Source organism: Manacus vitellinus, unplaced genomic scaffold (assembly GCF_001715985.3).
Source record: "Manacus vitellinus isolate BGI_N305 unplaced genomic scaffold, ASM171598v3 scaffold_12_pilon, whole genome shotgun sequence".
NCBI lineage: Eukaryota > Metazoa > Chordata > Aves > Passeriformes > Pipridae > Manacus > Manacus vitellinus.
In genome coordinates this window covers 14,517,663-14,544,922 of record NW_021938949.1, presented here as the reverse complement: position 1 = coordinate 14,544,922, position 27,260 = coordinate 14,517,663, and the positions used below count along the sequence as shown (strand labels likewise).

The following is a 27,260-nucleotide window of genomic DNA, read 5'->3' as shown; positions in this document are numbered from 1 at the left end:
GCAGCGAGCGAGGGAGGTGCTGGTGGGGCCGGGATCTGCCTGGGAGGGACACGGGGCAGGCAGGACCTGTCCCCCACAGCCCCCGGTCCCGGTCCGGAGGAGCGGCGGGAGCGCCTGCGGTCTGAGCCCCGCGGCTGCTCCTGCGCCGAGTCCCGCGGGCAAAGGGCGGCTCGGGAGGGGGAGCGGGTCTTGCAGAGGTTGATAGAACTGCATAACTGCAGGTACAGGGGCTGCCTGTAAAGCTCGGGGCGTTTTAAGAGTGTGTATGTGTGTCCAGCAGAGAGCGAAGTTGGTCAAGGGTCAGGAGCATCTCTCTTAGGAGCGGGGCCTCTTCAGCCTGGAGAAGGGGTGCCTGAGAGGCGACCTTATGAATGTTTGTCGGTGTCTAAAGGGTGGGTGTGAGAGGATGGACCAGGTATCTAATAGGAGGTATCTTAATGTGAAGGGAGGTGTCAGAGGATGGACCAGGCTCTGCTCGGTGGTGCCGAGCAATAGGACAGCAGGCATCGGGCAGGAACTGATGCCCAGGAAATTCCCCCTGAACATAAGGAAGAAGTTCTTTCCTGTGCAGTGACCGAGCACTGAAAAGGATCACCCAGAGAGGGCGTGCAGGCTCCCTCCCTGTAGATACTTCAGAATCATCTGGATGCAAACCTGTGCCGTGTGCTCTGGGATGACGCTGCTGGAGCAGGGAGGTTGGACCAGGTGACCCACTCTGGTCCCTTCCAGCCTGACCCATTCTGTGATCTTGTTCAAGAACAATCAGATAACAGAAAATTTAGCATAATCTTCCAAGGCATTAATGCCAACGTAGGAAATGGTATCAGCAGTTTTTGAGGAGTGTTAGGGGTGCTCATAGCTGGTGAGACCCAAGTGTCTTTGCTGACTAAATAATTCATGTAGTGCTTGATGATTTGCATGTGTGATCTAAGCTTTTTCTAAGTTTTTTTAAAAACTTAAAAAACTTTTTTTTTACGTTTTTAAAGACACAAATTTCACTTTCAGATCTACAGTTCACGTTCCCTTTCACAAAATGCCAGGTTTTGTAGAACATAGGGAAATCAATGTCCTCTGTATTTTTCCATTCATAGGAGGTAATTCCCTTGTTCATGGTGTGGGATAGAGACAGCTGAGCCTTGGACATGAGGTAGCGAGGATGGTTTCAGGTGTTGGATTTTTTTCTATGGAAGAATAAAGAGTGTCAAAGATGGGAGACATTAACTGCCCAGTTAGTGGGGGTTTGTAAAGGGAACTGAATTTTCTCCAGGAAGAGCACATACTCCTTTTAGGGAGTTTGGGAGACTAACCTGTGATACAACATTTGATAATAGTGCCTGTTTCTAAGAAATTTCAGAGATTTCTATGAACAGCTTTAAGATCCCTTAAACCAGTGAAGTTGTGCACATAAGGCCTTATTTCCTTTGAATACCTTGATTTAGCACTCATGGTAACATTTGCTTTTTTCGGGGGAAAGTTGTTTTTAACACAAGTTAGCAGTTCTTCCTAAAATATGCAGTGTCTGCCACTGCACTACTGAGAGTTATGTATTGATGATTCTTTGGAGCACAGTAAAAGGGAGCACTGGAGCATTGCAGCTTTGTTGGACAGTGTAATCTGATTTTTATCTTCTGAAAACCTGCTGGAGCAATGTTCAAACGGTGTCAGGAGATCACTAAAAGCTGCCTGTGTTTTGTTTCAGGTTGGATATCCTGATGAGCAACTTGCTGTCTTACTGGAGCATGGAGCTGGCACGATCACCTCTCACCTGGGGTCTCCTCAGGAATGCTGTGAGGTTACCTGGCTGAGCAAAGCTGTTCCTGGATGCCTGTTAACAGAAGAGTGTCAGATCCCTCTGGGACAGCACTACACAGGGGACTGCATGGGCTGTGTTGATGTTCCTCTCAGCAGCACATCATGGTAGATGTAGCAGAGAAGGAGATGGATAACCCCACGTTCAGGAGTGACACTGTGCTGTCTGATGTTCACCTGCTCTGCCCAAACAAAAGACACCTCATGGTACGACTGAATGCAGTTGGACAGCCAGGTAGGGTTATACTTAGACTGGTGGAGCTGTATTTTAACTGTACTCATGTATTTGTAATGGCTGAATCCTGCTTTGAGTGGTTTATATTAATAATTACATATTTTAAGCAGTTATAAGCCAAATCACCTCCTACTGAGTCCTTAAGAAGAGGGCTGGCTGGATTCTCCTCATGAAATTAACTTCAGAAATGAAAACAATGTAGAATTTGTAGACAGCCTATCTTAACAAATACTTTCTGAGAAGTAGTAACGGAATTAACTTGCTTGCAGATTTTATTTTATTTATTTATTTGTTCATTGAGCTATAATGTCAATATAGCACTTTGGGAATCATGATAAAAAGTTGGGATGTTTCTTATATATAAACGTGGGGTTATCCCTGGGGTAATTTAAGCATAAAGTAAAAATTATCAGTAATTAATTTATTGATTTTAATAAAATCTTTATGTGACGATTTATTGATGATTTACTGTCTATTGCAGGGGCACCTAACAGCTTTGTTTGGGGGGTTTTGTGGGTTTTTTTTGTTTGTTTGTTTTTAAAAATTGTCAACAAGAAAACTCAGAATAGCAATGGCTTTGACTGACACAGAATTTGAAGAGTCAGAGCTGTGGTGGAATGAGTTGGCAAATGCCCCTGGCTGATTGCCAGCTTGTAGGTTGCTATAAAGTTGTCAAGGAAAGTGACCTTAAAGCTGCTGGTAAAATGTTCTGTGGAAAAGTCCTGCTGTGACAGAAGTGTTAATTGTTTCTTCAAACCAAGTTGTGACATAAAAAGAGTAACTTTTGCAGCTGTTCTGGCATATGACAGGGTGAAAAGTGATAAAAGTAGGCCTGTCAAAAGCCTGCCAAAGAAGTGAATAATAATTTTAACCCTGATCAGGTCAAAACCAGGCAATCAGTGCTGTGGTGTGTCTTCATGCTGTTTGACATTTGTTTGCTGCGATTTTGCTCGATGCAAAGAACCTTTTAGCAGAATGAAATGACAGCATCTTCTACCTACTCTGAATGAGCTTGGTCTGGGAAATTCCTCTTGTTATGGAGACAAGAATTGGGTTGTGGTGTGACAGCTTTTACTCTAACAAATGCAAGGACAATCTGCCACTGCCATTCTGCTGTATTTTAGGGAAGTTTATGGGGTTTAGGCTCTTCTCCTTTGTGTCAGTTTTCCCTTAAAACTTTTGAATGCCATAGCACGTGCAGAGGATCAGAATGGGCATGGAGAACAAAAGCATTTCCTTCACTGACTGCGTCCTCTAAGTTGCTAAATACCCAAAACAGTTTAATCTGGCCATCATGCAAACAGTAGATGAGTTTAAAAATCTCTCATGCTGGGACAGGCAATGAAGATTTTATTATATCTAGAAAAAATGGTCTTCCCTAGAGAGAAACTTTGGTCAGATTACAGCAGACCAACTTTGAATGTGTTGCATGCTTCCTAAAGAAACTGGAACAGAACTTCATAAATTGTGAAACTGTCAAAAGCAGTGGTGGCAAGCACTTTATTTCTTCCCTTTTGTTGTGAATGAACATAGATGGAAGGACTATGGAATGTTTGTTCTTCCTCGTGTGTGGTATTCAGACAGTACAGATTCCCATAATTAAAATTGCAAGGTCCATGTTCTGATAACTTAAAATTTTAATAGACAATGATGTCACTGGGTGATTGTTGCAAAATATTTTTTGATTATTTGGTCTTTGAGAACAATGGCTTAAGTCATCAGCTTGAAGACTTTTAAAACAGTTATTAAGGTGTCAGCGTGTTCTGGCTTTCTCAAGTGTCTCCTGTGCACTTATTTCTGCTCTCTCATACTGAGCCAGTTTCAAGGCTTCAAGTTGCTTGAATTCTTAAAGACTTTTAAAACAGTAAAAAAAAATATCTACTTGCTTTTTACTAGAACACTCTTGTTTCTTACAAGGCAGGGATCTTAACCAGAAAAACCCAAATTCTAACTTCTATTAATTTTGCTTTCAACTTGATTTGAACTTGTCTGAACAGAAGAACTTTTGGAGGATGTAAGAAACCATCTCTTCTGCCAGTTGTTAAAATAAGTGTTACTAAATCAGATTAAAATGTCCTTGGTGACTGCAGAGATGCTGAGTCAGCCAGTAGACTGTGGAAGTGCCTCATTTATTTCTACTGACAGAACTTAATAACAGAAATAGTTCTTAGTTGCAAACAGAATTATATTTCAAGTTATGTGTGTAATTTTTTAACACCTAGATTTTTAATATGTGAAACACATACCAGAATTTCATTCGTGTGGAAATTGTGCATAGATTCTGTCTTATCTGGTGTTAACTTTCCCTCCCTGCCCCACTGTGTTCTTACAGTATTCCTGTCATATTTCAAATTCCTTTGGAACACAGAAGATTTGGCATCTGAGAGACACATGGAAGAAGTTAAAACAGGAAGAGAACACCAGTACAGAGGTGGAGATGAACTGTGCAACAAGGACAGGAGTAACCTGAAAAAGGAAAGAGAATTAAATAGTGAAGGAGTAGAAGCTCTGCTGGATGATGATGGAGACTTGGAAGTGGTCAGGCGGCCTCGAAGTGCCTCTGATTTAGAAGCAGAGGATCTTTTGAGGGATATAGTGTGCCCTGTAATTCTGATGAAAGGGAGAGAAGATGCCTTTGAAGATGAAGAGCGAGAATGCACCTGCAGTGATGTTGTTAAAATAGGTAAATAATAGTCAAGGAGAAATGGGGTAAATATGTTTGTGTGAAACAAAAATAGGTTTTCCTTAGAAATGGAATAGCAGTTGTTCAGTGAAAAAAGATAGTAATCATAATACTATGATACTGCAAATATTTTTACATTTAGTTTTTTTCCTCTAGAAGTGATTTGGGCAGTTGTATGCATACCATGGGAAACTCAGTACTCCTTAGGTAGATTTGGGGTTTGGCATTATCTGCCATTATTATGGCAGATAATGAAGGGTAGAGTGAAGGGTGTTGAGTTCTATATTTGAAAGAGAAGCATGACTTGAGTTTCAGACTTGCCACTATGGAACTTGATTCGAACACCATTTTGAGATAATTATTTCTGCTCTGCTTTCATTTCCACAGAACATACTATGGCAACCCCCTTAGAAGATGTTGGTAAACAAGTATGTGTTCTACCTTGGACTATCTTGCTGTTCATGGGTGGTGCTTCAGAATTTACTGAGTTTTAACTGCTGCTCTTCTCCCCAGGTCTGGCGTGCAGCCTTTCTTCTTGCTGATTACATCCTGTTTAAACGGGACACATTCAGATGTTGCTCAGTGCTTGAGCTGGGAGGTGGCACTGGAATTACAAGTATTATCATGGGAACAGTTGCCAAGAGAGTTTATTGCACAGGTAAGGCAGTTATTTTCAGTTAAATATTTTCATAGAACTTCACAAAGCAGTGCTTACATACTCATATGTTCAGTTTTAGTTAATAATTTTATTAATGTGTATCAAGTTGTGTTATTTACTGAAAAATAACAGGAACTTTCTCAAGGGTTGAGAAAGCAGCACTACTTTTAAGCACAAGGGTTTAAAAGCAAGATATGTTGCTGTGAACTCAAGATAGATCCCTCTCTACCTATTTTAATCTGGACACACTAACTTCTTTCTTCAAGGGTGCCTCAGAGCTTAGTACTGAAATACAGAAGGAAGGGGAGGATACAAGGGAAGCAATCCTCAGTGGATAGAGTTGCTCTGAATTGCCCTTAATCTCATCAGCTTGAGAGAAACTTCAAGTATTAGTCTGAGAGGTCAAGGGCATACACACCCCATACCGAATATTCTTATTTTTAATTGCATTATCACTGTTTTCCAGATATTGGTGAAGATCTTCTGGCCATGTGTGAGCAAAATGTTGCATTAAACAAACACCTGATGGAGCCAGGAGGTAAGTGCTGTATAGTCAGTGGTTGTGCAATTGCCTATATGTGAACTGCTTTGGGATGAAACAGCACAGTCACTGCCTACCCAGCACATCCACATGTCTTTTGTGTGGTTTAAAGTGACTTAAAGAAAGATGCAAGATGTGTGGTCCATAGTGGGACAGCTTCCTTTTGAGAAGAGCGAAATACTTACCCTTTCTCTGGGCATCATTTTAGACCAGCTGTGGTTCCTGCACAGTCACAGTGTGAGTTGCTCTGAGGTCCTTGGGAGCATCACAGAAGTGCAGGTGCCAGGGGTCACATAAACAGGGTGTAAATGGCAGAGGCAGAACTCTGGGAAGAAGTATTTTGTGGGTGAGACGTGTCAAAGAGAACAGAGGTTGCCTTTCTGATCTTTCATTCTGTTCTCTCGAGAGTGGGTAACTGGTTTTGATTTAATGGCTGGGTTTTGATTTAAAGCAGATGATTTGAAGTTCAACTTCACTTGTTTCATATGTCCTCGTAATAGATCTTCATCATTTGTTTCAGTACAGGTTTTGACTGTTTACTTTTGCTCAGGTACTCTCTCAAAGGCCATTTGTGACTGATGTGGTCTTTCTTCACCCACAGGAGGGGAAGTTAAAGTGAAAGAACTGGACTGGCTGAAAGATGAATTCTGCACTGGTAGGTGGTTACAATGGGTCCTTTCAGATAGGGCTTGGTGTTATGTTTTTGTGGGTTTTTTTCTCTTCAGAGCCATCAAGAAAAGCTCATTCCAGCATTTATAAAGTGAGTCCTCCAGCACACAGGCCTCTGGAAAAATAGTTGAAAGTACACCTAGTTGAAAGTACACACCAAGCTGAATTTGATGTAATGCATCTAAAAAAATAGAGCAACTATTCAAGCAAGTAGGAACATCCTTTACACATACAAAAGCCTCTCTTGGACCTCAAAAAAAAAATTCTGGTTAATGGAAGTATCTGATATTGCAAGTTGAAAAGGCTTTATGTTTTTTAGACTTTCAAATAAAGTTTCTTTTTAACAAAGTCTAAACTTTAAAAAGCATGATGAAGTAGTAAATTTAGTCAAAATTTATGCAAAGATACATTTGGGTTTTTGTTTAAAGGTGTACTTACTTCAACATAGTTAAATCTGTGACCTTGCTACAGGCTACTAATTGGTTGTGAATTCTGAAGTGGAAATTCTGTGCTTGCCAGTCAGCCTTGGGAGGGTTGGAATCCACAGGGAAAGCAGAGCACTGCAGGGAACTTCAGAGAATGACCAGAGGGAGGGTTTGGTTTCCTTTCAGTGCTGTGCTCTGAAGTAGCAGATGCCCACAGGAGTTACGAAGTTTCTTTTCTCAAGCATCTGAGACATTTAATCCCGTGCACCAAAGCCATATTCTTTCTTACAGATCCTGAAGTTCCTTACAGCTGGTCTGAAGAAGAGATTGCTGATTTGCATGATCACTGTTCTGTGATAATGGCAGCTGATGGTAGGAAAATATAAACAGTGACCTTTTCAATCAAACACTTGGGCCTTATGAGTAATGATTTAAACATACCTAATTTGCTTTTAAAATCTAATAGGTCAGATCCTTACCTAATTTGTCAAAGCTCTGCCTTAAGTGTTCCTGCCTGTATTTTTCTTTTCTATAAAATTGTATTTACTTTCTGTCTTAACAATGGGAGAACAGATGTTGCAAACTGCTTTCCTTTGGTGTGGTAATTATTCGTGACTAAATAAATTACTCAACATAATCACAGGTAAGTGAATTTGACTTTCAGAAGTCCTGTGTTGTCTTACCATTGTGTAGTATCAGATAAATTCTGTGCAAATAATGATAAATAGGTGGTTAGACCAAGATTTTCCCTAATGTGAAAAACAATTTCAGATGCTGCACTTACCCATAGAGTCTATGCCTTTGGTTTGGTTTTTTTGTAAGAAATGAAGTCCTATGTGCTGGGATATCTTGTGTTCTTTAGCTCTGCAGTAAGATTATTTACAGGCTGAGAAAAATCTTGTTAAAGTTTTGTAAGTTGTCTGAAAGTGATTCCCACAAGAGAACACTTAAAGAAAGCTTGACATAAAAAGCAGCAGTGAATACTATTACAGGGTCAGTTATTGCCAATAAAAACATACTTCAGCACTTAGTTAAATAGTGACTTGCTTGATTAGAATAATCAGACTAAGGCCTATTTTTTTTTCTTTCATACCTGAAGCTTAAGTAAACAGTACACTTCAATGTACATATTTTATGCTGTTAATCTTTTTTCTTGTAGTGTTCTATGATGATGACCTGACAGATGCCTTGTTCAGAACGTTGCACAGAATCACACACAGCTTGAGAAATTCTTGCACAGTTTACTTGGCATTAGAAAAGAGGTAAGTATTACCAAGAACTTAAAATAAAAAAGCACTAAAAACGTTGCATGCTTTCTTTATTTGGAAGAAACATCTGTTTTAGTTGAAGGTTGGCTTCTAATTTTCACTGTTGATGCCAGTATAGGCTCAGGACAAGCATTTATTTTTATGCATGCTTAATTTTTATGAGTTCAGAATCTGAGTTTTACAAGAGTTTGACTTTTGTTGTCCTGCCTTTGTCTTGTATGGGATAATCTCTGTGCAAATAAAGATAAGTAGGTGGCTAGATTGATGTATTCTATAATACCTGACAACATTTGTTATATATTTTTGAGATCATGGAGTGGAATGAAGGGGCTTGGAATAAGGATATATATTTCCCAGCTTTAGTGCCTCTAGAACAATTTCCCTTGCTTTCTTTGAAGGAATCATTGAATGCTTTCATTTGTTGGAGTCCATTCATAAACTAATATACAGATAGGCTTTGCTTAAATCTCTGGGGATATGTAGCAATAGCTAGTCCTATGATGTGGTGCCAAGTGTTTGTCCAGGAAGCCAAGACAATGATTCTGTTTGGCAAAGTGCCTTAAAATCCATGGAAGGATTCATGCAAGAGTTATTGTGTATTGATGCTAACATAAGTGTTGTCAGCTTTTCAGGAATGGAGGGGGTGTACATTTTTTTGGCTGTTGAAGGGAGTTAATTATGCTGGGAAGACCCACTTACCTGAGCAAAGTTACACACCCATTTAAGGTGACCGTATAGGAGAGATGTTTTAAATTAAATATTCTCTTGCCAGGCTGAACTTCACTTTAAGACATATGGACGTTACGTGTGAAGCCTACAGTCACTTTAGAAATAATCTGAATGATTTGGAGAACCTTCAAGATAGAAAAATTAAATATACTGTGGAGCCCATTAAGGCTGATTTCTGCCAGTTTCTTGTTTATGAACGAATTGAGCAGTTGGTAAGTGACATTCATGAAAATAAATGTAATGTGTCAGGCTAATCATCTCAAATTAGTATTCAGCTGTTGACTTGACGTGAAGTAAGAACAGGAGAATAAACATTACTTCTCTTTTATTTCCACTTAGCTTTTTGTTGGTTTAAAATGGTTCTTGTTTGTGCTTACACAATCTGAACTAGGTTGACACAAGTCCCTGTTTTGGCTGGGGTAGAGTTGATTTTCTATCAGCAGCAGTAGAGTGGCTAAGACTGCACTCAGTCCCTCAAAGGATGAGGAGCTTTTACTTTGTAAAATAAAATTTTTGTGATTGACTAGAAAATTGGACCAATATCTCCTTTATTTGCTTGTAGAAGAGCTTTCATTTCATAGTTTTAGTAACTCCTTTCCCAGTTCAGGGTTCAGGAAATAATATTCTGATACCTCTGAAGAAGTCGATTAGCTGTTAACTTCTATTACTCAGAAACATGTCAAATATAGTGTTTCTGGTTATCCAATTAGCTCAGGCATAAAACATTCATGCAAAACTTGTTCAAAAGTTTTACAGGCATATAGAAGTAACCTGGCTTATACCTAAAAGTGTAAACTCATTCCCTGGCTATTTGAGGAAGGCTCCTGGTCCTCGAAATACATGTATTTTTAAAATGCTTATGTTTTTATTTATCATTAAGTATATTGTCACAATTCAAGATGTCCTGGTGAAGGGTATGTTATACTCTGCTTAATAGTCTTTTGTATAGCAGACAAAGTGTATATTAATTTATTCTAAAGAAATAAAGTGATCTGGTTTTGTCCTCACGGTCCAACAGATTGAGAAGGGGTTGTGTGTTTGTATAAAACCTGCATTTATGAGACCTTGATTGCTCAGTAAATTGGGTATTTGTTAAGTTGTATTTTTACCAGCATTATTGAAAGCATTTGTCAATACAGGCTAAGAAAAAGAGCAAGATTATCAATCAAAACACTGCAGAAGGTCATGCAGACCAACGAAATTATTTTAACACAAATTATCTTACACTAAATACAAATTACTTTTTAAAATCATGCTATAAGAATGAAGAAATCAATGATACTGCTCTGTTTCAAAGTTAATTTGGTAGTCATTCTAGGAGATTACATAGATGGATTTAGTATCCATCCATAGATGGATACTGTCTGAGGATGGGAATGTAGGATATGTCTTAAAACTTGTCTTATAGTGGGAATGTTGAACTTTCATAATTGCAACCTACTGATCTGAGAAAATACCTGTATGTATTTTTTTCTGCTCCTACAGGAATTGTGGAAGGTCGTGGCTGAACACCTAACGTGACAGGCACATGAGGAAAGAGAAGATCTTCATCTAATTATAAAGGCGATTTTGATGTTTTATTCAAAAAAAGATTTTCACCCCAAGAAAAATATCTTCCTGGTGGAATTGTGTTCTCAGAGAGTATTGCAGAGTTGCTTTACTTCAGCGAGTTTTGGGTTTGGCACTTGTTTTCTTGGACTTGGGCACTTGGACGTGGCTTCTTTGGTGTTTGTTTTACAAAACTGTTTCATGTGGATCTTCACAGTATGTGCTGGATGCCAGACAATGGCAGTGACACAGTGACTTGCTCTTTGGGATTGATGACTTCAGTTTTAGAGTCTGACAAAGAAGTACTGAACCTTTTCCATGGGGCTGATTTGCAGATGTCATGCATTTTCCTTTTTAGTTTTCAGAACATGGACACTGTTCTCAGTCTCATCCCAGTCCCACATTATTTGTATTTATGGACATTTGTTGAAACAGTGTTCTGGGTAAGATTTATTTGGTTTTGATGAATTTTTTGAAGCAATTTGTTTATGAAACTTCTTCCTTAATTTCCAGTTGGTCCTATCTAAATCAATCTAGTTTAGGGCCACAGTCTGAACTGAGAAGAGACAAGATGCACTTTGTTTGAGCCTCTGAAAATATTCCACAGAGGTCTTGCATCTGTCTTGTCCTGCAGGAATTTTCGAGCTATTCTGTCTAGCCAGGTTGAGGATGAGAAGGTACCATGTGAAATGATGTGCTACAGCTCCTTAAATGTTTGGAATTCTACCCTCAGCATATACATGTGAGGCTGGGGGGAGGAAGGTGAACAAGAATGTCTTGCCCACACAAATGGGGCCTTCAGTTTCTTAGCTTTTGGATTAAAGTACAACATGTTGATTCAGTCTCTCCCGTGTCATTATTTAAACCAAAAATCTGTTTGTACTTGATGAAATCTCTCCTGTGTTATTAACAAAACCAAAAATCTGTTTGTACTTTAATAAATTTTATGTGTACTGTTATGTTTATATCACTTTCCATATGTCCAGTGTCACGGAAATCCTTGTGCCCACTGGATTCCTCAGCATTAGGAGAGTGTTCCAGCTGGAGCTGTTCCAGCCTGGGACTGGTGGGAGTGTGCAAACATTCATTAGAAGCATGTGGTTGACTTCTTGAAAGTCTGTTTTATGTTTGGTTTAGTTCATTTGGTTTAGGTCAATTATTTCATAACCTGTTTGTGTGTATGAAGACGTATTTTTTGTGTTCTTTAATGAGATGAAAGGTTATTAGATGATGATGGACAGTCCCTGTGAGTACAGTCAAAGTAAAAATTACCGAATTAACTAATTACCTTTATTTCTTTTCAGTCTTTGTTGATGTGAAACTTTCAGAGTTGCTTTGTTGTGAATGTCTGTGTGTTCTTTTGCAGTAGAAAGGAAAGTTGTTGAATATACTTTTTGGGATACATCCTTTATATTTATCATTACTGAGTGTTCTCAAGTGTAGGTGGCTATTCTTGGGCTATACTTGTAGCTCCATCTGCTGTACAACACTTTGAGTCAAAACATTTTTACAGTTTGTTAAACACCCTGTTCCTTTCTGGTTTAACAATATTGTATTTCGGAGTAACAGTTTAGGTTGAATGAGTGGTTCTGCATTTCTCACCTAGACTTGCAGATGTGTGTACTGGAGATGAAGTTAGAGTGGAAATTATCCTGAAAAAAAGGTGGTGTTTAATCACCTACTTTTTAACAGTAGCTTTAGGAGGCTGCCTCTAGCAGTTTGGAACATTCAGGAAACATTCTAGGAAAAAATGGATGTAACTTTGTATGCGTGGTAGGGACTTTTCATTCGTTAGAAGATCAGGACTTAAACTGGATCTCAAAGTTTTATAGCAGATAACTATCATGAGATTGTCTGTTCATTGACTTGACTGTTCTGTGAACTTTTACATCCACCACCAGTCCCAGTCCTTTTCCATTTTCACCAGAGAGAACTAAGGGCTTTGTGTGTGGTGGTTGCATTCCTGGGTTTGTTTTGTTTGTTTGCTTTGTTTTTTCATTCTGATGGACAGCATCTTAAAACTTGGAGAAATATTTCTGTGTGTTTGAGATTCCTTACTTATTGTGCTTATTTTATATCCTAGTTATATATTATCCCCTTCCATAGTGTTGGCTATAGCAATTTTGCAATCTGAGTCAGATTTTTTTGATTCCAAGGAAACCTAATTGCAAGTGTATTTCTCCACTGGATCAATGAGATCTAATCCAACTGACTCCTGTGATCCAGTCAAAGCCATCAGTAGAGATTTGTTTCTGGGCATATAAAGAGAGAGCAGGCCAACTATTTTGATGGCAATGTATAGTTGGATCCACTTTGGAGTTATGTGTAAGTCTACTCTTAACACGTGGCAGTGCATGGCATTTATTTACCTCAGTCATGTGCCTGAGAACACAGCTGTAGTCAGACTGCCAGGACTGTGTAGGACAAATGCTGGTGTTGATTTTAAAGGCAGTTGTTGCTGAGTGTTGGGTACAGAAAACTGAAGATTGCTCCTGAGAAGTGGATGCTGAATTCCTGTGTATCTGCTTGTTGTGACATGGCAAGGATAGCTCCCTGTCTCATAAACTTGTAGAGATTTTTCAATCTGAAAGTAAGTTGAGGATTATTTACTTGATGCTTAGCAACTTGTCTTTAAAATGCAGTTCACCTCCTCAGTGTGATCGTGGCACTCATAACCTGAAAACTTTGTAGGTTCAAGTCAAGTAGGAGGATTTGAAAATGAGCTACTTCTTGCTGCCAGGCTGTCCTGTGTTGTTATGTGTGACAAGCCTTTGTATCTAAAGGCTTGTGTTCTCTTACAGACTTCATCCTGCTGTTATTGCACTCATCCTGACCCCGACTCTCTGTGTATCCTGCACATCTCTGCTGGAAGGTGATGCATTAACAGAATAAAGGGTCCTCCTGAAAAATAACAGCCTCTTCAGGCTGCCAGCAGGGCAGTCAGCTGTGTCAGTGTAGCACCTTGCCTCAGAGAAGGTTTCTCCCAGCAGATGGCACACGGAATTTCTTTAACAATACCAGCACCCAAAGGCAGTAACAAAATATCTACATATATGTGTGTGTGTTTACAGATTGCTTGCCTAAGCCAGCGCCACTGGTGGCAGGAGATAAGAAGGAATATCCCTTGCTTCTTCAGCAAAGTGAGTGTATTCTCTAAGCTTCTTGAGCAAATATTCAAAGGGAATGCTCATCAGATAGTGATGAGTAAGGTGTTAATAATAATTAAAAAGTAACATAACTCCTGCCTCAAAGATGAGTAGAAGTACATATAATGAATTAGGCAAGAAAGTTAACAGGGAGTTGGGCAGAAGATACCATGAGAAAAGTAAAGTTTACAGCTCTGAAATGGCCTTACTCAGTTCTTGTTCTATGGGTTATCAGTAACAGGTTTACATTGAAGATTGATCAGAAGGGACACCAAGAAATTATCTGCTCTATTTTCCCCTCAAAGCAGAATCACATTCACCTGAGAATCTTGATGAGTGTTCTCATCACAGACATCCTGTATTTCTCCCAGTAATCTGTTCTAGTGCTTCGTTATCCTTTCTGATACAAATGGCTTACTGCCATCTTAATGGCTAAACTGCCACCTTCTTTGCAATTTTGGACCATTAAATATTTCTTACTGTAATAAACTGACAGATGTGAGGGTTCTGTGCAGGATAAGTGGTAATAAAGAGGCATAAATGGCCCAGTCTTGAGTGATGTCTGCAGGAACAGAAAGGTCCTGTAACATCATCTGCAAATTTGTTTTTTGCAGCAAAAAGAACAGCTCCAGATGCTCAAAGAAAACCAAGACCGTGCATGAGACCTAGAATTCTGTGAGATGAGAGTCCAGGTACAATTCAACATGCTTGCAGTAGGTTCTGTTGTGGACCATATACATAATAATATTTATTATTGGGTAGGAGTTTCAAGGGTGGTTTTGTGTCTGCTGTAGACGAACTAAGCAGTGACTGAGCAGAAGGGCTCGTTATTGCTTGTAGGGAAACTATTGCTAAGCTTCATCCTGGTCAGCAGTCCCACTCCCACACTGCAGAGAGAGTTGATTGTTGATGTCTTCAGAGAGGATGGAATCCTGGCTAGAGATTTACTGATGGATCAGCTCTGCTGTGAACTTAATCTCACCCAGTTCTGGCCCGTGTCAATGGTAGGGACATGCACGGGGCTGGGGAGGAGGATTCATGTGCCGTGTCACTGCTGTGTGCAGTGCAGCGAGCGCTACAAGCCCCTTCTGCCCACAAGAAAAACACGTTTGTTCTAGGTCGGGCTTAAACGTTGACGAAGGCTTGGGGTTTAAATTTGGAGTTTGACATCCTACTAAGGTCAATTTGAATTTCTAATGTGAGTTAGAAGTCCAAATCAGACTTTTCGTGTTGCTGCGTTTGCTAAATTAACTATGTCCCAAGGGGCACCAGGTAAATAAATACGGGGCATCACGGAGAGGACAGCGGGTCTAGGTGGAGCTGTAACAGCGCAGCCACAGCTTCCCGTCAGGGTTAGGAAACGGATGCGCGGCGGCGCACGGAGGTGTAGGAAGCGGGGCCGGCCAGGGCAGGGCTGGAAGGCCATTTCCCAAGGGATAATCGGCTGCTCGTGCCCCAGCGGGGCTCGCTCCGTGCCCGTGCCCGCCGTGCCCTCAGCGCTCCCTCAGCCCCGCGGCCCGCCCCTCTGGGGCGGAGCCCCAGCCGCGCTCTCCCATTGGCCCGCCGCGGCGCGCGGGGCCGCGGGCGGCGCCGCCGATTGGCTGCGGCGCGCGGGGCCGGGCGGGGGGCGGCGGCGGGGCCGGGGGTCCATCCAGCGCATCCCAGCGCATCCCCAGCCCGGCGGGGCCAGCCCAGCGCATCCCGGACCAGCGCCGCGAGCGCGGCCGCCGCAGGACACGCAGCAGCCCCGCACCTCCCGGTGAGGCGGAACCGCGCGGGGGGCCGCGGCCGGGGCGCTCGGGAAGGAGGGCTGCCTCCGCCCCGCGGCGCTCCCGGCCGGGCGAACCCGCTGCTGCTCCGAGCGGGCTCCCCGCGGGGCCCCCTGCTCTCTCACCGCCTCCATCCCGCGTTGCCGGGGGAGCCCCTCGCTGATGCCCGTCCCTCGCGGTCCCCAGGGCTCCGTGCAGGGCCGCAGGGCTGGTGCCGTCCTGCCCGCTCGGGCGTCCCTGCCCTGCCGGGCCGGAGCGCGGTGCTGGATCCCGGCAGCCGTCCCGGGGGACCGCGGAGCGCAGGAGGGGTTGTTGTTTTCCCCGGGTGTTTGGCCGCAGCAGGAGGCGGGTTCGTGATGCTCTGTGCCCGGGCAGCGGGTGGGCCCCGGCACGGACCTGCGGCAGGGAAAGGGGGGAAAAGGAAGGCGAGGGCACAAAACCCGTGAGAAAACCAGCTGCGTACGCGGGGAGAGCGGGGCTGACTCTGCGTGCAGCTGTCGCCTGGCTGAGGTGCTGCAGGCAGCTGAGTAATGGTGTTAGTGGAGGCCTGGTGCTGCACCTCAGCTGAGGTTCTTTTCGGTCTCCTGTTCTCCAGCTGGGGCTTGCTCAGGCTTTGCCTTGAGACATCCCTGGTTTCACTTCCCTTGCCGTCATTTGTGCTTAAAGCAGCGTGGGGCTGTTCAGCCAGAGCTTTGCCTTTTCCCGGCTTGGCTTTTGCCTCTGTGATTCCCCTTCTCTGTTTATGGAATATAGTGAAGGGAATGATGCACAGAGAAACTGAACTGCTGTGGGAGATTTCCGAGTAATTTTGTAATCAGTAATGAATGGTGCTGGATTTTGCCCTGCAGTTCAAAGGCACACATGATGGGTGTGGGTTCTTAGAAGGATCTTTGCTCCTATCGTTTGGCACAAGGAATTTGATAAAGGTTGAAAACCAACTGGTATAAAAGAGTTACCTTCTGGAAGCTCTACAGGAAGGAAATTACCTATTGAATCCTGTTACAATCTGGTTGTTGTGTTATAAATTGATTTGGTATTTTTGCAGTTCTTGTTGCATTGTTTTGTTGGGTTTTTTTACTGTAATTGTTTTTACTGTAATGCCAATATTGGGCAAATTGTGTCTGGGAGGCAGTCTGTCTTCTCTGACTGGAGTTACAAGTGCCGGCTTGGAGGTCACTGATGGGTCATAGCTCACCATACTGAAGCACAGCAAAGGGGTAATATCTGGATCTTGTAGTGTTTCTCATCCTTAGTGTTTAAAGCACTTCTCAGTGAGATCAATGTCACTGGAGTGACTGTACAGATGGGGAAACTGGAATAGATACAGGGAAAGAAAGCTGTTACTGCAAGTTACCTGCTGGGTAGCCTTTTGGGCTCAGAATCAGTGTTCAGGTGTTCTGTGTCTGCAGTCTGTCTGTGTGGTACCTCTTGGACAATCTGGAGTGCAGAAGACAGTGATGCAGACATCTGCAGATAAAGGAGTGCTCAGTCTGTAAGTGTACGGTGTTATGAGATGAGCTGACCCTTGTAAAATGCGTGGGGGAAAATGCAATAAAACTGTTCTATGCGTCTTTTATTAGACCTTTAGTCTTCTGATGAATAACAGCCTTAGAGGCATACTGTACTGTGAGATGTCTTGTGCATTCAGACACAAAATAAACTGAAATAAGTAGATAAAATTGGATATTTATGCCCAGGAGGCAGTAAGCAAGCACAGCATGCAAATAAACACCAAGCAAATCAGAAGGTGTCCTGCTGACAGCTGTGCTGTCATTGGGAAAGGAGAACATCCTGATCTGGATTCTTTCAGAAGCAGACAGGAATTCAGATGCTTGCCAGCCATGTGTGTACACACTCAAACCAGCTCTTGCTGCCCCTTAGAGTTCTCCAGGTGATTCCCCTTGCCCTGTCTGGTTGGTGTGGTGCTTGACAGCAAAGCTTGAGAGCAGTTTATACCATGCCTTGTGTCCCCCCCAGGTGCAGTGGGCAGCAGCCCAGCAGTAGGTACCCGTGTGTGCAGGTTCAGCTGCACAGATCACAGCCCTGCCAGGTGGGACAGGGACAGCTCCTGCCCCGGCCTTGTGCTCTGAGTGCTGGGCCTGGACGAAAGCAGCTCAGGTCACCTCATGACATGTGCCTCTACTGCTGCTTAACTTTGTACTTTCAGTGATTGTAACATTGAGGGTCACAGAATGAGGAAGGTGTCACAGCTGTTCTAGGACAAATTGGATCTGGTTCTTGGCTTCCTAGCTTCGTTTTATGACTTCTGGGATTGAGAGTCTATTCCAGAATTGCTTTAAAAATTGTTTAGCTGTTTCAAGCACAAATTAAACTCCCTTTCTTTCTTGTCCAAATGAAGACAGCTTGTGGAAGTGTCTCAGAAAAGGGCTGTTGAGTGGTGATACAAGTATATCCTATATGAACAATTTAGCATTCAATGTTGTATCTCTGTTGCAAAGATACAACCCAATTGTATCTTTAAATCTTACTGGATTGGCTGTATACCAGAAACTTTAGATCAAATGGGGACTCTGAACTCGGATGAATCTCCTTTGCTCTTGGCTTTGCCTTTGTGAGCAGGGAGGAGAAAGGAATAGATCTTGATGGAGTAATTCTCACATTTCTTGTAAGACGTAGAATTCTCCTCTTTACAATTTTCAAAGACCATTTTATGCCTCCTTGTATGTGGCAACTTGTCCATCTCTGCGCACCATTTCTGTTCAAGGAGGCTTTTCTGGTAGTGCCTGCTCTTCTTTTACAGTTCTTTATAAGCTCTTAAGAGTTTTTCAGGCATAATGGTAAGTCTGAATCAAATAGTGAGGTATCTTATCCCATTTGAAAGAGTAAGTAATAGAAAGGGGCTGGATTCCATCAGAAGAAAAGCAGCTGGTACTGATGTGTGGGGAGCTGTGAAAGCACAGGTAAGTGATGCAAAAATGACACATCAGGAGCACTGCAGCTGAAAAGATTGGGAATCCACCACACAGATAATTATCACTGTGGGCCTGTTGCCTATGGAAGGATGGATATGCTTTAAAAGTTATGTAACAGATTTATTTTTCCTGGGGCTGAAAACACCCTGTTCTTGTTCCAGACTGATCTGCTTTCAAATTTCTTTTCTTTATGTACAGGAGAGGTTGCCTTAGGGGTCAGAGCTGCTACCAACTAAAAGCAGTTAATTCTCCCAGCCTTGAAAGCCATCCATCTCTGTCCCCTCTTGGTTTCTGAATTTTGGGATCTGTTTTATCAGATCACAGTCCTGTTGTCTGAAATGACAGTTATGGGCCAGGAAAACAGAGACAGTGATATTTTCTCAGTCATATGGTGTTTGTGCAAAACCAGCAGTATTCTGGGGGTTTTCCAAAGCATGCAAAGTGTATAAAACAGAGAATACTGTTGTAAACTATTTCTGTGGCTTTCAGGCTCTCCTCTGATCTGTGGGACTAGGATTCTGTACTGCAGCCTTGTATTAGATTGTTTGTACTTTCACAAAATATCTTACTTTCCTTTCACAAAATATTTTTATTTTCACGTAGTTAGCCAGTACTAGAAATTTAGCAGAAGAATGAGGTAGGAACCTTGCTTATGTGTTGCAGAAAAAGGTTGTCTCTCTTGTTGTCCAGTGGAGGAACATCTACTTTTGAGAAAGCACTAAAGCCACTCAACTAAAGTACTGCCTTTAGTAAGAGAATGCTGACAGCTTGAAGAAATATGAACTTAGTTCTTCATACTTAAGCAATGCCCCTTTGTATTGTCTTTTCTGCCATTATTTTAGTGAACCTCAATTTTAATGGAGGAAATAAAATATTTGTGTAGATGAGGGCTTATATTGTATCAAACTCTTATTTGGGGCACTGTCTGAAGGGAGTGTACTATATAATATTCTGTGCCAAGGTGTAAGGCACTTTAAAGGCAATAAAGCTTCAGACTTGGTGAGTTTCCCGTTTAGATTTTATGATTTTGCTGAAATGCAACTTGGCATTGGCAGAGAGTGTTTGCCTTCTTGTGATTCTTGTGAAACTTGGTAGTCTAAACACTAAAATCTAATTCTGATGGTGTTTCTGGAGGTAGTACTGCAGCTTGCTAAAGGATTAATCTAAAAACTCAGTATGTTTCAAGTGCATTCCAGGTGACAGGATGAAGTGCCAAACTTACTAGTTTAGTGCACAGCTGTAATTCTGAGAGTAAAACAACTTCTCAACCTGTCTCCAGCTTTCCTTATCTCAAACACTTTAAAATATCCCTTATTCCCGAATGAATTTCCCTTGCCATCTCCAAACAAAATTCAGTTTTAATTTTACAAATGAAAATACATTGCTAAAAAATTCCTAAGTAACACAGAATTATATATGGGTGCAACAGTTGCAAAACAATGTCCTCAAAATGCCTGAAGTTTGAAAGCTGGTGTACCTTGAAAATTGGCTGGATGACAGCAAAGAGACTGAGCAATCCTTACCTGGCACCTGCTGAAATACACTGGTGGAATCCTTGGCCTGTTTGGGATATGACAACGTGCCCTTTCCTAGCCCAGCTTGGCAGGCACGGGCTGGTGTTGGAAGTGTCCACACAAGGGCAACAGTGTTGGGAGTGCATCCCTGAGATGCTGCCTTCCCAGCAGGAAGCTGTCCCTTTGCCTCAGGAGGAGACTGCTGTTTTGGGAGAAACCTGCATGTGCTTCCTTTGGTGTGTAGCACATTCCTATTTTGTGCTGACTCCCTTTTTGCTGGGTCAGCAGAGATTTGGGTTCAGGTTCCCGTGTCAAGGTCTGCTCTCTGTTCCCCACTGATGGTGCCGCTTTCCCAGCTGTACCAGCCATGTTTGGGAGCTTGGATACATGGATCACCATGTCTTTCTCACACTTCCTTTCATCTCTTTTGTCATCTGCATGTCACGAGCACCAGATTTTCTCTCCTGAAGCCTTTTGCCTGCCCGCAGTATCAGCGTGATGTACTCTCCCTTTCCACCAGTCCTCCCACACAGCTTTCCAGCCCTTGTGTTTATGGTGTCTCAGATCTGTTTCAAGGACTCTTAATCCTACCTGTCAGCTCTAAAAACAAATCCTTTTGTCTAGAAGACCATTATAGCTCTGTGGGAGGCACAGCAGAACGTAGACTGGCCTGGTGGGTAAAAGACCTGCTCATGTGGAAAGGGAGATTGGAAGGGGGATAGAATAAACTTAGGGAAGCAGTGAGGAGTGAGCTCAGCCTGGAGCACACAGGTTACCTGTGGGTCAGCTGGATGGCTAGAAAGCACTGTGATGTGTTTATGGGAAAAGTGGAAAGGTGTTACCAAGGTGTGGATTGCCAGCACAAGGTTTTCTTTCTAGTTGTTTGTTGGGGTATTGGGTTTTTTTCATGGCTTTTTTTTTTTTTCCCTCCCCTCCCCTTGTAGCCTTGGTTTCATCACTGGTTTCTCACAGAACAGAACAGTGGGTGCTGGGAGAAGATATAAATTAGTGATGATGTTTTCATGATGTCCTATTTTTGATGTTTGACTCAATTTTAAAGTATCCAGCTTCCATCTGTAAGCCTCGTACTGGGCAAAGCACAAGGCAGCAAGTTCCTTATGGAAATCTGTACCCAGTGCTGGATGATTTCATGCTAGCTTTGTAGCCTGTAGTCTTGGTATTAAATCAACCCTTCCTCTTCCTCCCCAGCATATGAACAACCCTACAGATTTTTTCACAAGAGATGTCACCTCTTGCCCTTCCAGCAGTTTTCCTTTCTCAATGAAGCGATGTGAGAACGTAGACTTACAGAGGCCACTGAGGAAAAGAGGGAAAAAATTGGTTTGCAGGGAAAGGAAATAATAATATCCCTCATTTTGTAACTCATCAAGCTCAATCTTGATTAAAGACTATGAGCATCACCACAGCATGCCAATTTTGACTGCCTCTTTTAACGAAAGATGGAGTGTGTGGAGGTTCTTGGCAGCATCCCTTGACAGCAAACAACTGAAATCAACTCATATGTTTTGATTGGTCTGGCAGTAATACAAAAATGTGAATAAATAACGTAAATAACATGAAAATTGAGTATTTTAAATAAGCTTGGTGTAAGCTATTAGCAGTCATATTTTTTCTGTTTGTATTGTGTTTCCTGCTAATCTGTCTGTCCTCTTCATGTCAGGTGTCAAATAATGGGAACCAACCATCTTGTTCCTCTCTGACATCTCTTTCCACATCTGTCATGAATGACATATTTTTCACCAGGTGCTTGCTTGATACTAGTCTTGTGATGTACACCCAAAAAAATCAGGACACTGGGAGTAGGATGGAGGGAGCAAGTTTGGATTAAAGCATTTTTTAACAGCTCACTGTATAAATCTGATTATATAAACGATGGCCTCAGTGGGAATTGGAGAACGTGGCAGGTTAAAAAGCTGTTAGAAACCAAACCAAACTGCTCTGGCATAACGGGACAGATTTCAGGCATAAGATGCTTCATGGCAACAGGCCAGAGCTTAATCCTGCCACAGGATGCTGTGGACAGGCTGGAGGCCTTGACTCCTCCATCCTTGACAACTGCATCACTTCAGGAAAAGCTGAGCACAAGGACAGTGATGGCAGGTCCCCCATGGCAGGTGTGAGGGATGTGGTTTTCCTCTAGGGACCATCTACAGGTGTGGGATGTGTTTTACCTGTATGGGCTGTGCTGCAGGGTGAGGGATGTGTTTTACCTGGATGGACTGTGCTGCAGGGTGAGGGATGTGTTTTACCTGTATGGACTGTGCTGCAGGGTGAGGGATGTGTTTTACCTGTATGGGCTGTGCTGCCATTCACTGCTGTGTTCTCTCCTCTCAGCTCCAGTATAAAGCAAACCTTGTTTTTTGCTCCACAGCTATTGCTGCAATGCAGCTTCCTGGAGAGAGAAGTAGGATTACACAATCAGAGTGTGCTGGTGGAGGTAGCAAAGCAGAGGATGTGCTGGGCTCTGATGAACACACTCCTTGTTTTTAGGGCAGTTTTACCAGGTAATGAGTTACAGGGGTGAAAATCTTCAATTTGTTCCATGGTTTGGGCTCTGGGTGTTGTGAGGGGCTGCTGTATCTGCTGTAACATGATGCTTCTGCCCTGGGTACTGTGAAAAACAGCTGAAGACAAGCAGAAGAAAAGCTAGTTGGTGTTAAAAGGCAAATGAAGACAATGACAAGCAGTGCTGGGGCTGGATTCAGGATGTTATGGAACCTTTGACTAGGAAGGATTTTACTGATTCCAGCAACAATCTGTGTGTCGCTGTGTGTAGCTGACAAATCTTGTCCTTTTTTTCTTTCAATAATGAAATCCAAAATTCCAGTTCCTTTTGGCAGTAACAGGAGATCAGTTACTACTTGCTTAATTTCTCATCAGTAACATTCTTTCTTCTTGGCCAAGAAGGTGATTGGAAAACACCTCTTCTGATGTAGGCTGTAAGATTCCTGCTGTTAATTTATTCATAAAAATTGGACCATTACCAGATTGTGTATGAATTTAGAGTTTGTAGTTTTACTTCTCCATAGATTTTGGTGTAATGGGACTTTGTTAGATCAAAATGGTGGGACTGATGATGACCTTGGGTTCCATAGGTAGGTGATGTTTCAACAGTGAGTCAAGTGTGGTGGCTACTCTGGATGGAGCTCTCCTTCCTCACAGTGCTCAGTTGTCTCCTTTCACTGGCATACCTCGTTTTCTCTGAGCTCAACTTGTGACTACACTGAACACTGTGAAGGGTTTGGTGATATTTCTTTTCCAAATTAGGAATCTCTCTAGTGTGGATGGGAGACTGAGCCATGCAGGTGACAGGAGAGCTGGATGAAAGTGGAATTCTTCAGAAAAGAGGCCAAGAAGGTGCTACTACCCCTGCAAACCCAAGGTTGGTAAAGTCACACAGTACATAATTTCTGGATGCAATGCTTGCAGAAAGTGCAATTTATTTATTTATTTTCCAGAAAATGGGCAGAGAAAATCAGCTTCCAGAGTGATCTGATAAATGATAGGAAATGGCTCACAGTTCCAGATTTATTGTTCCAAATAGAAAAGAGAGGAGAAAGGGACTGTTTGTTACATCTGGTCAAAATCCACATGCAGCCTTGCATAACTGATCCTCTGCTCTGGCTGGTGAGCAAGATTTGCAGGCTTGCAGCCACATTCTTCTCATCTGTTGCGAAACTCCAGCCTCTGATTATCTCTTTCAGCTACTGTCACTAGTTAACAGCAAAGAGGGAAAAGGGGCAGCTTAAGATAATTCTGACTCTGTGTTCTAAAGGCTGACAAAGCACGTGATGTTGTATCTTCTGTAAAGAATTATCTGACCACTGATAAATCCTGCAGTTGCATCCATTTGGTGAAACTGATTTTAGGAAGAAGAAAAATATGCCGTTTTTCTGAGCCCCTATGACAGTGAGAGGTTAAGCACCAGTGAGGGCAGTGCTCTGAAGGGAAGTGCTCGCTGTCCCACTGTGCTGGTGCTGCTCACTTTCATGAGCTACCCTTAGGAAGATAAACATTTCCCACAAGAGGTTTTTGTTAAATAAATAAACAAGCTGTTTAACCTAACTACCGGCTCCTTATTCCGTACTGACTGTGTTCATCCTGGAGTAACTTCAGGGAGCTGCTTAAAATTACACCAACAATAGACTGTCCTTGATCTTATTTTACTGCAGCAGCCATTCTTAGTGTTTATTAGTGCCTTTGTGGCAGTATTGTCATTACAAGGGCAGGCTGGTTGACAGTGCCAAAAGAGGGGGTGGCTGCACCCCATACCACTGCACCAGTAAATGCTTTTCTCTGCCCCTGGTCCAGTATTTTTGGGGTATTTGACAGAAAGCACCATTTCCTACCTGTCCCACCATTCTAAGGCTGGTGGTCTTGCCAGCTGAGTTGTTACTTCACATTCATCTTTACAGCCAAGGGATACTTCTTTGTAGCACCCATGGATGTGCCTTATGGGATATTTGGGGAGCTGCAGGATGTCCAGTGTCCCTCTTGGCTGCTGGAAATGGATAGAGCCAGCACAGAGCTGCTCTGAAACGCTGGTGCAGGAGCTGAGGTGTGTGGTGACACAGGTCAGTCATGGTGATATGGGTCAGTGGGTGGTGACATGGATGCTGGCTTTGGATACTTTTCACAAGGTTTCAAAACATGCTTGGAGTGTGGGTGCAAGAGAATATTCTGGAGTGGGTCTGCTCCCAAGTCTTTAAAAGTCAGGTTTTTTTCCATTCTTGCTTTTAATGTGTCTCTAGTTCCAGTCCAATGGGCCTTCTCCTTTATTAAATGCAATTAGTAGGTATCTTCTGTGATTTCAGAAGCAGCTAACATAATATCCTGGGCTTTTCTGTTCCCACTCTCAATTTGTGCAGCCTCTCTGAGCATCAGTTACACAAGGATTCCCCCAACAGTTTCTGGGTTCCAGGTCTCTCTTTTCTGGCTCCAGCAGCTAAGCTGGACTTGCCCAACTCATGGTGGAACTTTTATAAAGATTTGTCTAGATCTAGGAGCCTTCCCAAAACTTGCCAATACTTTTTAACTACTTATTTTCATGGAATCTTCACTCTGATGTGATTCATGGCTTTTACATACCAGACTGAAGGAACAGCACTCAGTCTCTTACATGGGTGTCAGTGTTACCCCAAGAGTGGAGGGTGCAGTAGAGATGTACCTCAAAGAGACTTTACCAATTAGTTTAGCCATTAGCACACTTATTAAAGTCTAATTTATCTCCTCAAATTTGTGTCCAGGTATTTAGTACTTGTGTGAAATGTTACAATTAGTTTTGTCAAACAGGCAATATATAAAAAATAAATAAGTGCAGTTTATGCAGCAGCCTTATGGATTTTTCCCTAGTGAGTAACTTTCAGATTTTGGGAACCTTCAGTGTGTCTCCCAGTTACCAGTTTTTCTACCTTGCCTTTAATTCAGCAGAGTGCTTTAGCTCATTCACAACTCTAATTTTTTTGAATGAGCCCAGCAAAGGAAGAGGGACCACTTGAGAAATACATATCTTGCTGAATCAGGTTGGCACTAGTTTCTTTCTCCATCTGGAGCCCAAAAATAATTTTCTAAACATACTAGGGAACTTAGTCACAGAGTGTTTTTAACACTGTGTAGGTAACTGTGTCTTCTAAACTGTTTTGAAAGCAGCCCAACTGCTGTTCTTTTTTACCTATTGCCTGAATTAACAGGCAGTAATAGGACTTTTGAATAGTAGAATTTCATAGTAATTGTGCTTGAATCCTGTGTCCCTTTCCTTCTTCTGAATGTGAAGTTCTGATGTTCAGTGGGAATTAAAGCAGTTGACATCTGAAGGCCAGAGGGGGGTGATCCCCCTCTCCCTGTGTCAGTGTAAGTTGTTCTAGTCCCTGGTTAGTGGGTGGTGTGGGTGCAGCTCAGGTGTGCCCTCACACACTCACAACCTCTGACTTTTTTAATCAGGGCATCTGCCCACCAAATGAAATCCCTGGAGTCAGTGGTATTGATTGTGGTGAATTCCACTCATGAACTCTGTTCATGAGGCTTTTTACTTCTTTTACAAAGGAAAAACTGCCTCTGTACACTGAGTGTAGTGTTATTGGATGTGCTAGGGCAGGAAGCAGTCTTCTGACCAGCCACAGGTTGGAAAAGCTGCAGTGTGATGGGTTTCCTGCAAAGCTAAGCAATCACAGTTGTCCCTTTTATTTTCTGTTTTGCCTTTCATGGTAATCCTCTTTGGCCAAATAAGACTCTTATCCTTCTGCCTCCAAATCGTTTGCTCAGATTTTTATAATTAACTTGGGGTCAACATTCTTATAGTCTTACTTTGTTTCCTTCAACTGCATTGAAATATTGTTTAATATATCTTAAACTGAACTGCTCACAGTACCTAAAACTTGATCTGACACTCCAATTTGTGCTTTATTTTTTCTCCAAACACAACAAGCTCTTAAGAGGGCTGTTGCTTTTTCTCTTCATGCAAGTTTGGGGTCCTGAGACCCTGCTGTTGAGTCTTGTGGCAATTCTGTTTTTTGAAGAGGACTAGGACTTGGTGCTGAGTATCCTGGTGTGCCTTGCCTTCTGCTTTGGGATACTGATGTGTTTTGTTCCCATTTTTTGCAGGAGTATATGACATTTAGGATTTTGACATCTTGTCTCTACCTTGGAGCTGCTATTTCTGGATACTGAATTCTTCTCAAGTACTGTAGCTGTGTTGCTTTAAATGCTTTGTTTTTCCAAACAAATTCTTTCTGGAGTGTGAGGTGGGGGTTAAGGAGGGCTGTAGAATTGCTTCTGGAGGAATTTGCCATTATTTGCAGTGAAATGCAGCAGTTGATAACATAGTTACACCTGCCAATATTTTCCATAAAAACAAAATATGCTTTATATTTACCTTGTGCTTTTACTTGGCCTTGTGGACCAGCCTGGCCAAAATCTGATCCCCATTTTGCCTTGTAGTGTCATACTGTATTTCAGGAGGATGTATGTAGTATTGATACAGAAAATTATATCTAACAATGGAAAGTCATGCTTTTGGTTCTGCTGAAGCTGGAGATTACTTTCTACCAATGAAGGATTGTGTAATGGGTCTTCCTCTGACAGCTGCATATCAGTGCAGAAAGTGTACTTACTGTGGGTGGTTGGCCACATCCTTTCTGATGGCAGACTGTTCAAGTAGATCTCATTACCAATATTCTCTTGATTAATCAAGTGGAAGTCCATGGGGTTTTTTCGTTACAGTCCACAGTTTTGTGGACTGTACATTTTTAATACATCTTAAAGAAGTTTTTTGTAATTATAGTTGCTTAAAATCACTGACATGGGACTTCTAAGT

At 42.2% G+C, this 27,260-nt stretch overlaps 2 protein-coding genes across 2 annotated transcripts in view; both read left to right on the top strand.

Moving 5' to 3' along the window:
- The first annotated feature begins 153 nt into the window (after positions 1 to 153).
- On the top strand, positions 154 to 11,402 carry METTL22 (methyltransferase like 22). Its single transcript, XM_018067472.2, has 11 exons — positions 154 to 221; positions 1,700 to 2,044; positions 4,377 to 4,727; positions 5,115 to 5,155; positions 5,241 to 5,385; positions 5,852 to 5,923; positions 6,528 to 6,581; positions 7,312 to 7,392; positions 8,180 to 8,282; positions 9,061 to 9,229; positions 10,503 to 11,402. The coding sequence occupies exons 2-11, from the start codon at positions 1,915 to 1,917 to the stop codon at positions 10,536 to 10,538; spliced, it is 1,182 nt and encodes a 393-aa protein (XP_017922961.1). The 5' UTR covers positions 154 to 221; positions 1,700 to 1,914; the 3' UTR covers positions 10,539 to 11,402.
- Positions 11,403 to 15,368: 3,966 nt separating this feature from the next.
- The window catches only part of ABAT (4-aminobutyrate aminotransferase), a 52,934-nt gene continuing 41,042 nt past the window's right edge, over positions 15,369 to 27,260 (top strand). Inside the window, exon 1 of the mRNA XM_008921734.3 lies at positions 15,369 to 15,470. The gene's annotated coding sequence lies outside the window, so the exon portion shown is untranslated. The remainder of the gene's footprint in view (positions 15,471 to 27,260) is intronic.

Coding starts and splice junctions, on each gene's coding strand:
- METTL22 (XM_018067472.2), top strand. CDS start 1,915: ATGGTAGATGTAGCAGAGAAGGAGATGGATAACCCCACGTTCAGGAGT. Junction 5,386..5,851: donor CAAGAGAGTTTATTGCACAG/GTAAGGCAGTTA, acceptor ACTGTTTTCCAG/ATATTGGTGAAGATCTTCTG. Junction 6,582..7,311: donor GAAAGATGAATTCTGCACTG/GTAGGTGGTTAC, acceptor TCTTTCTTACAG/ATCCTGAAGTTCCTTACAGC.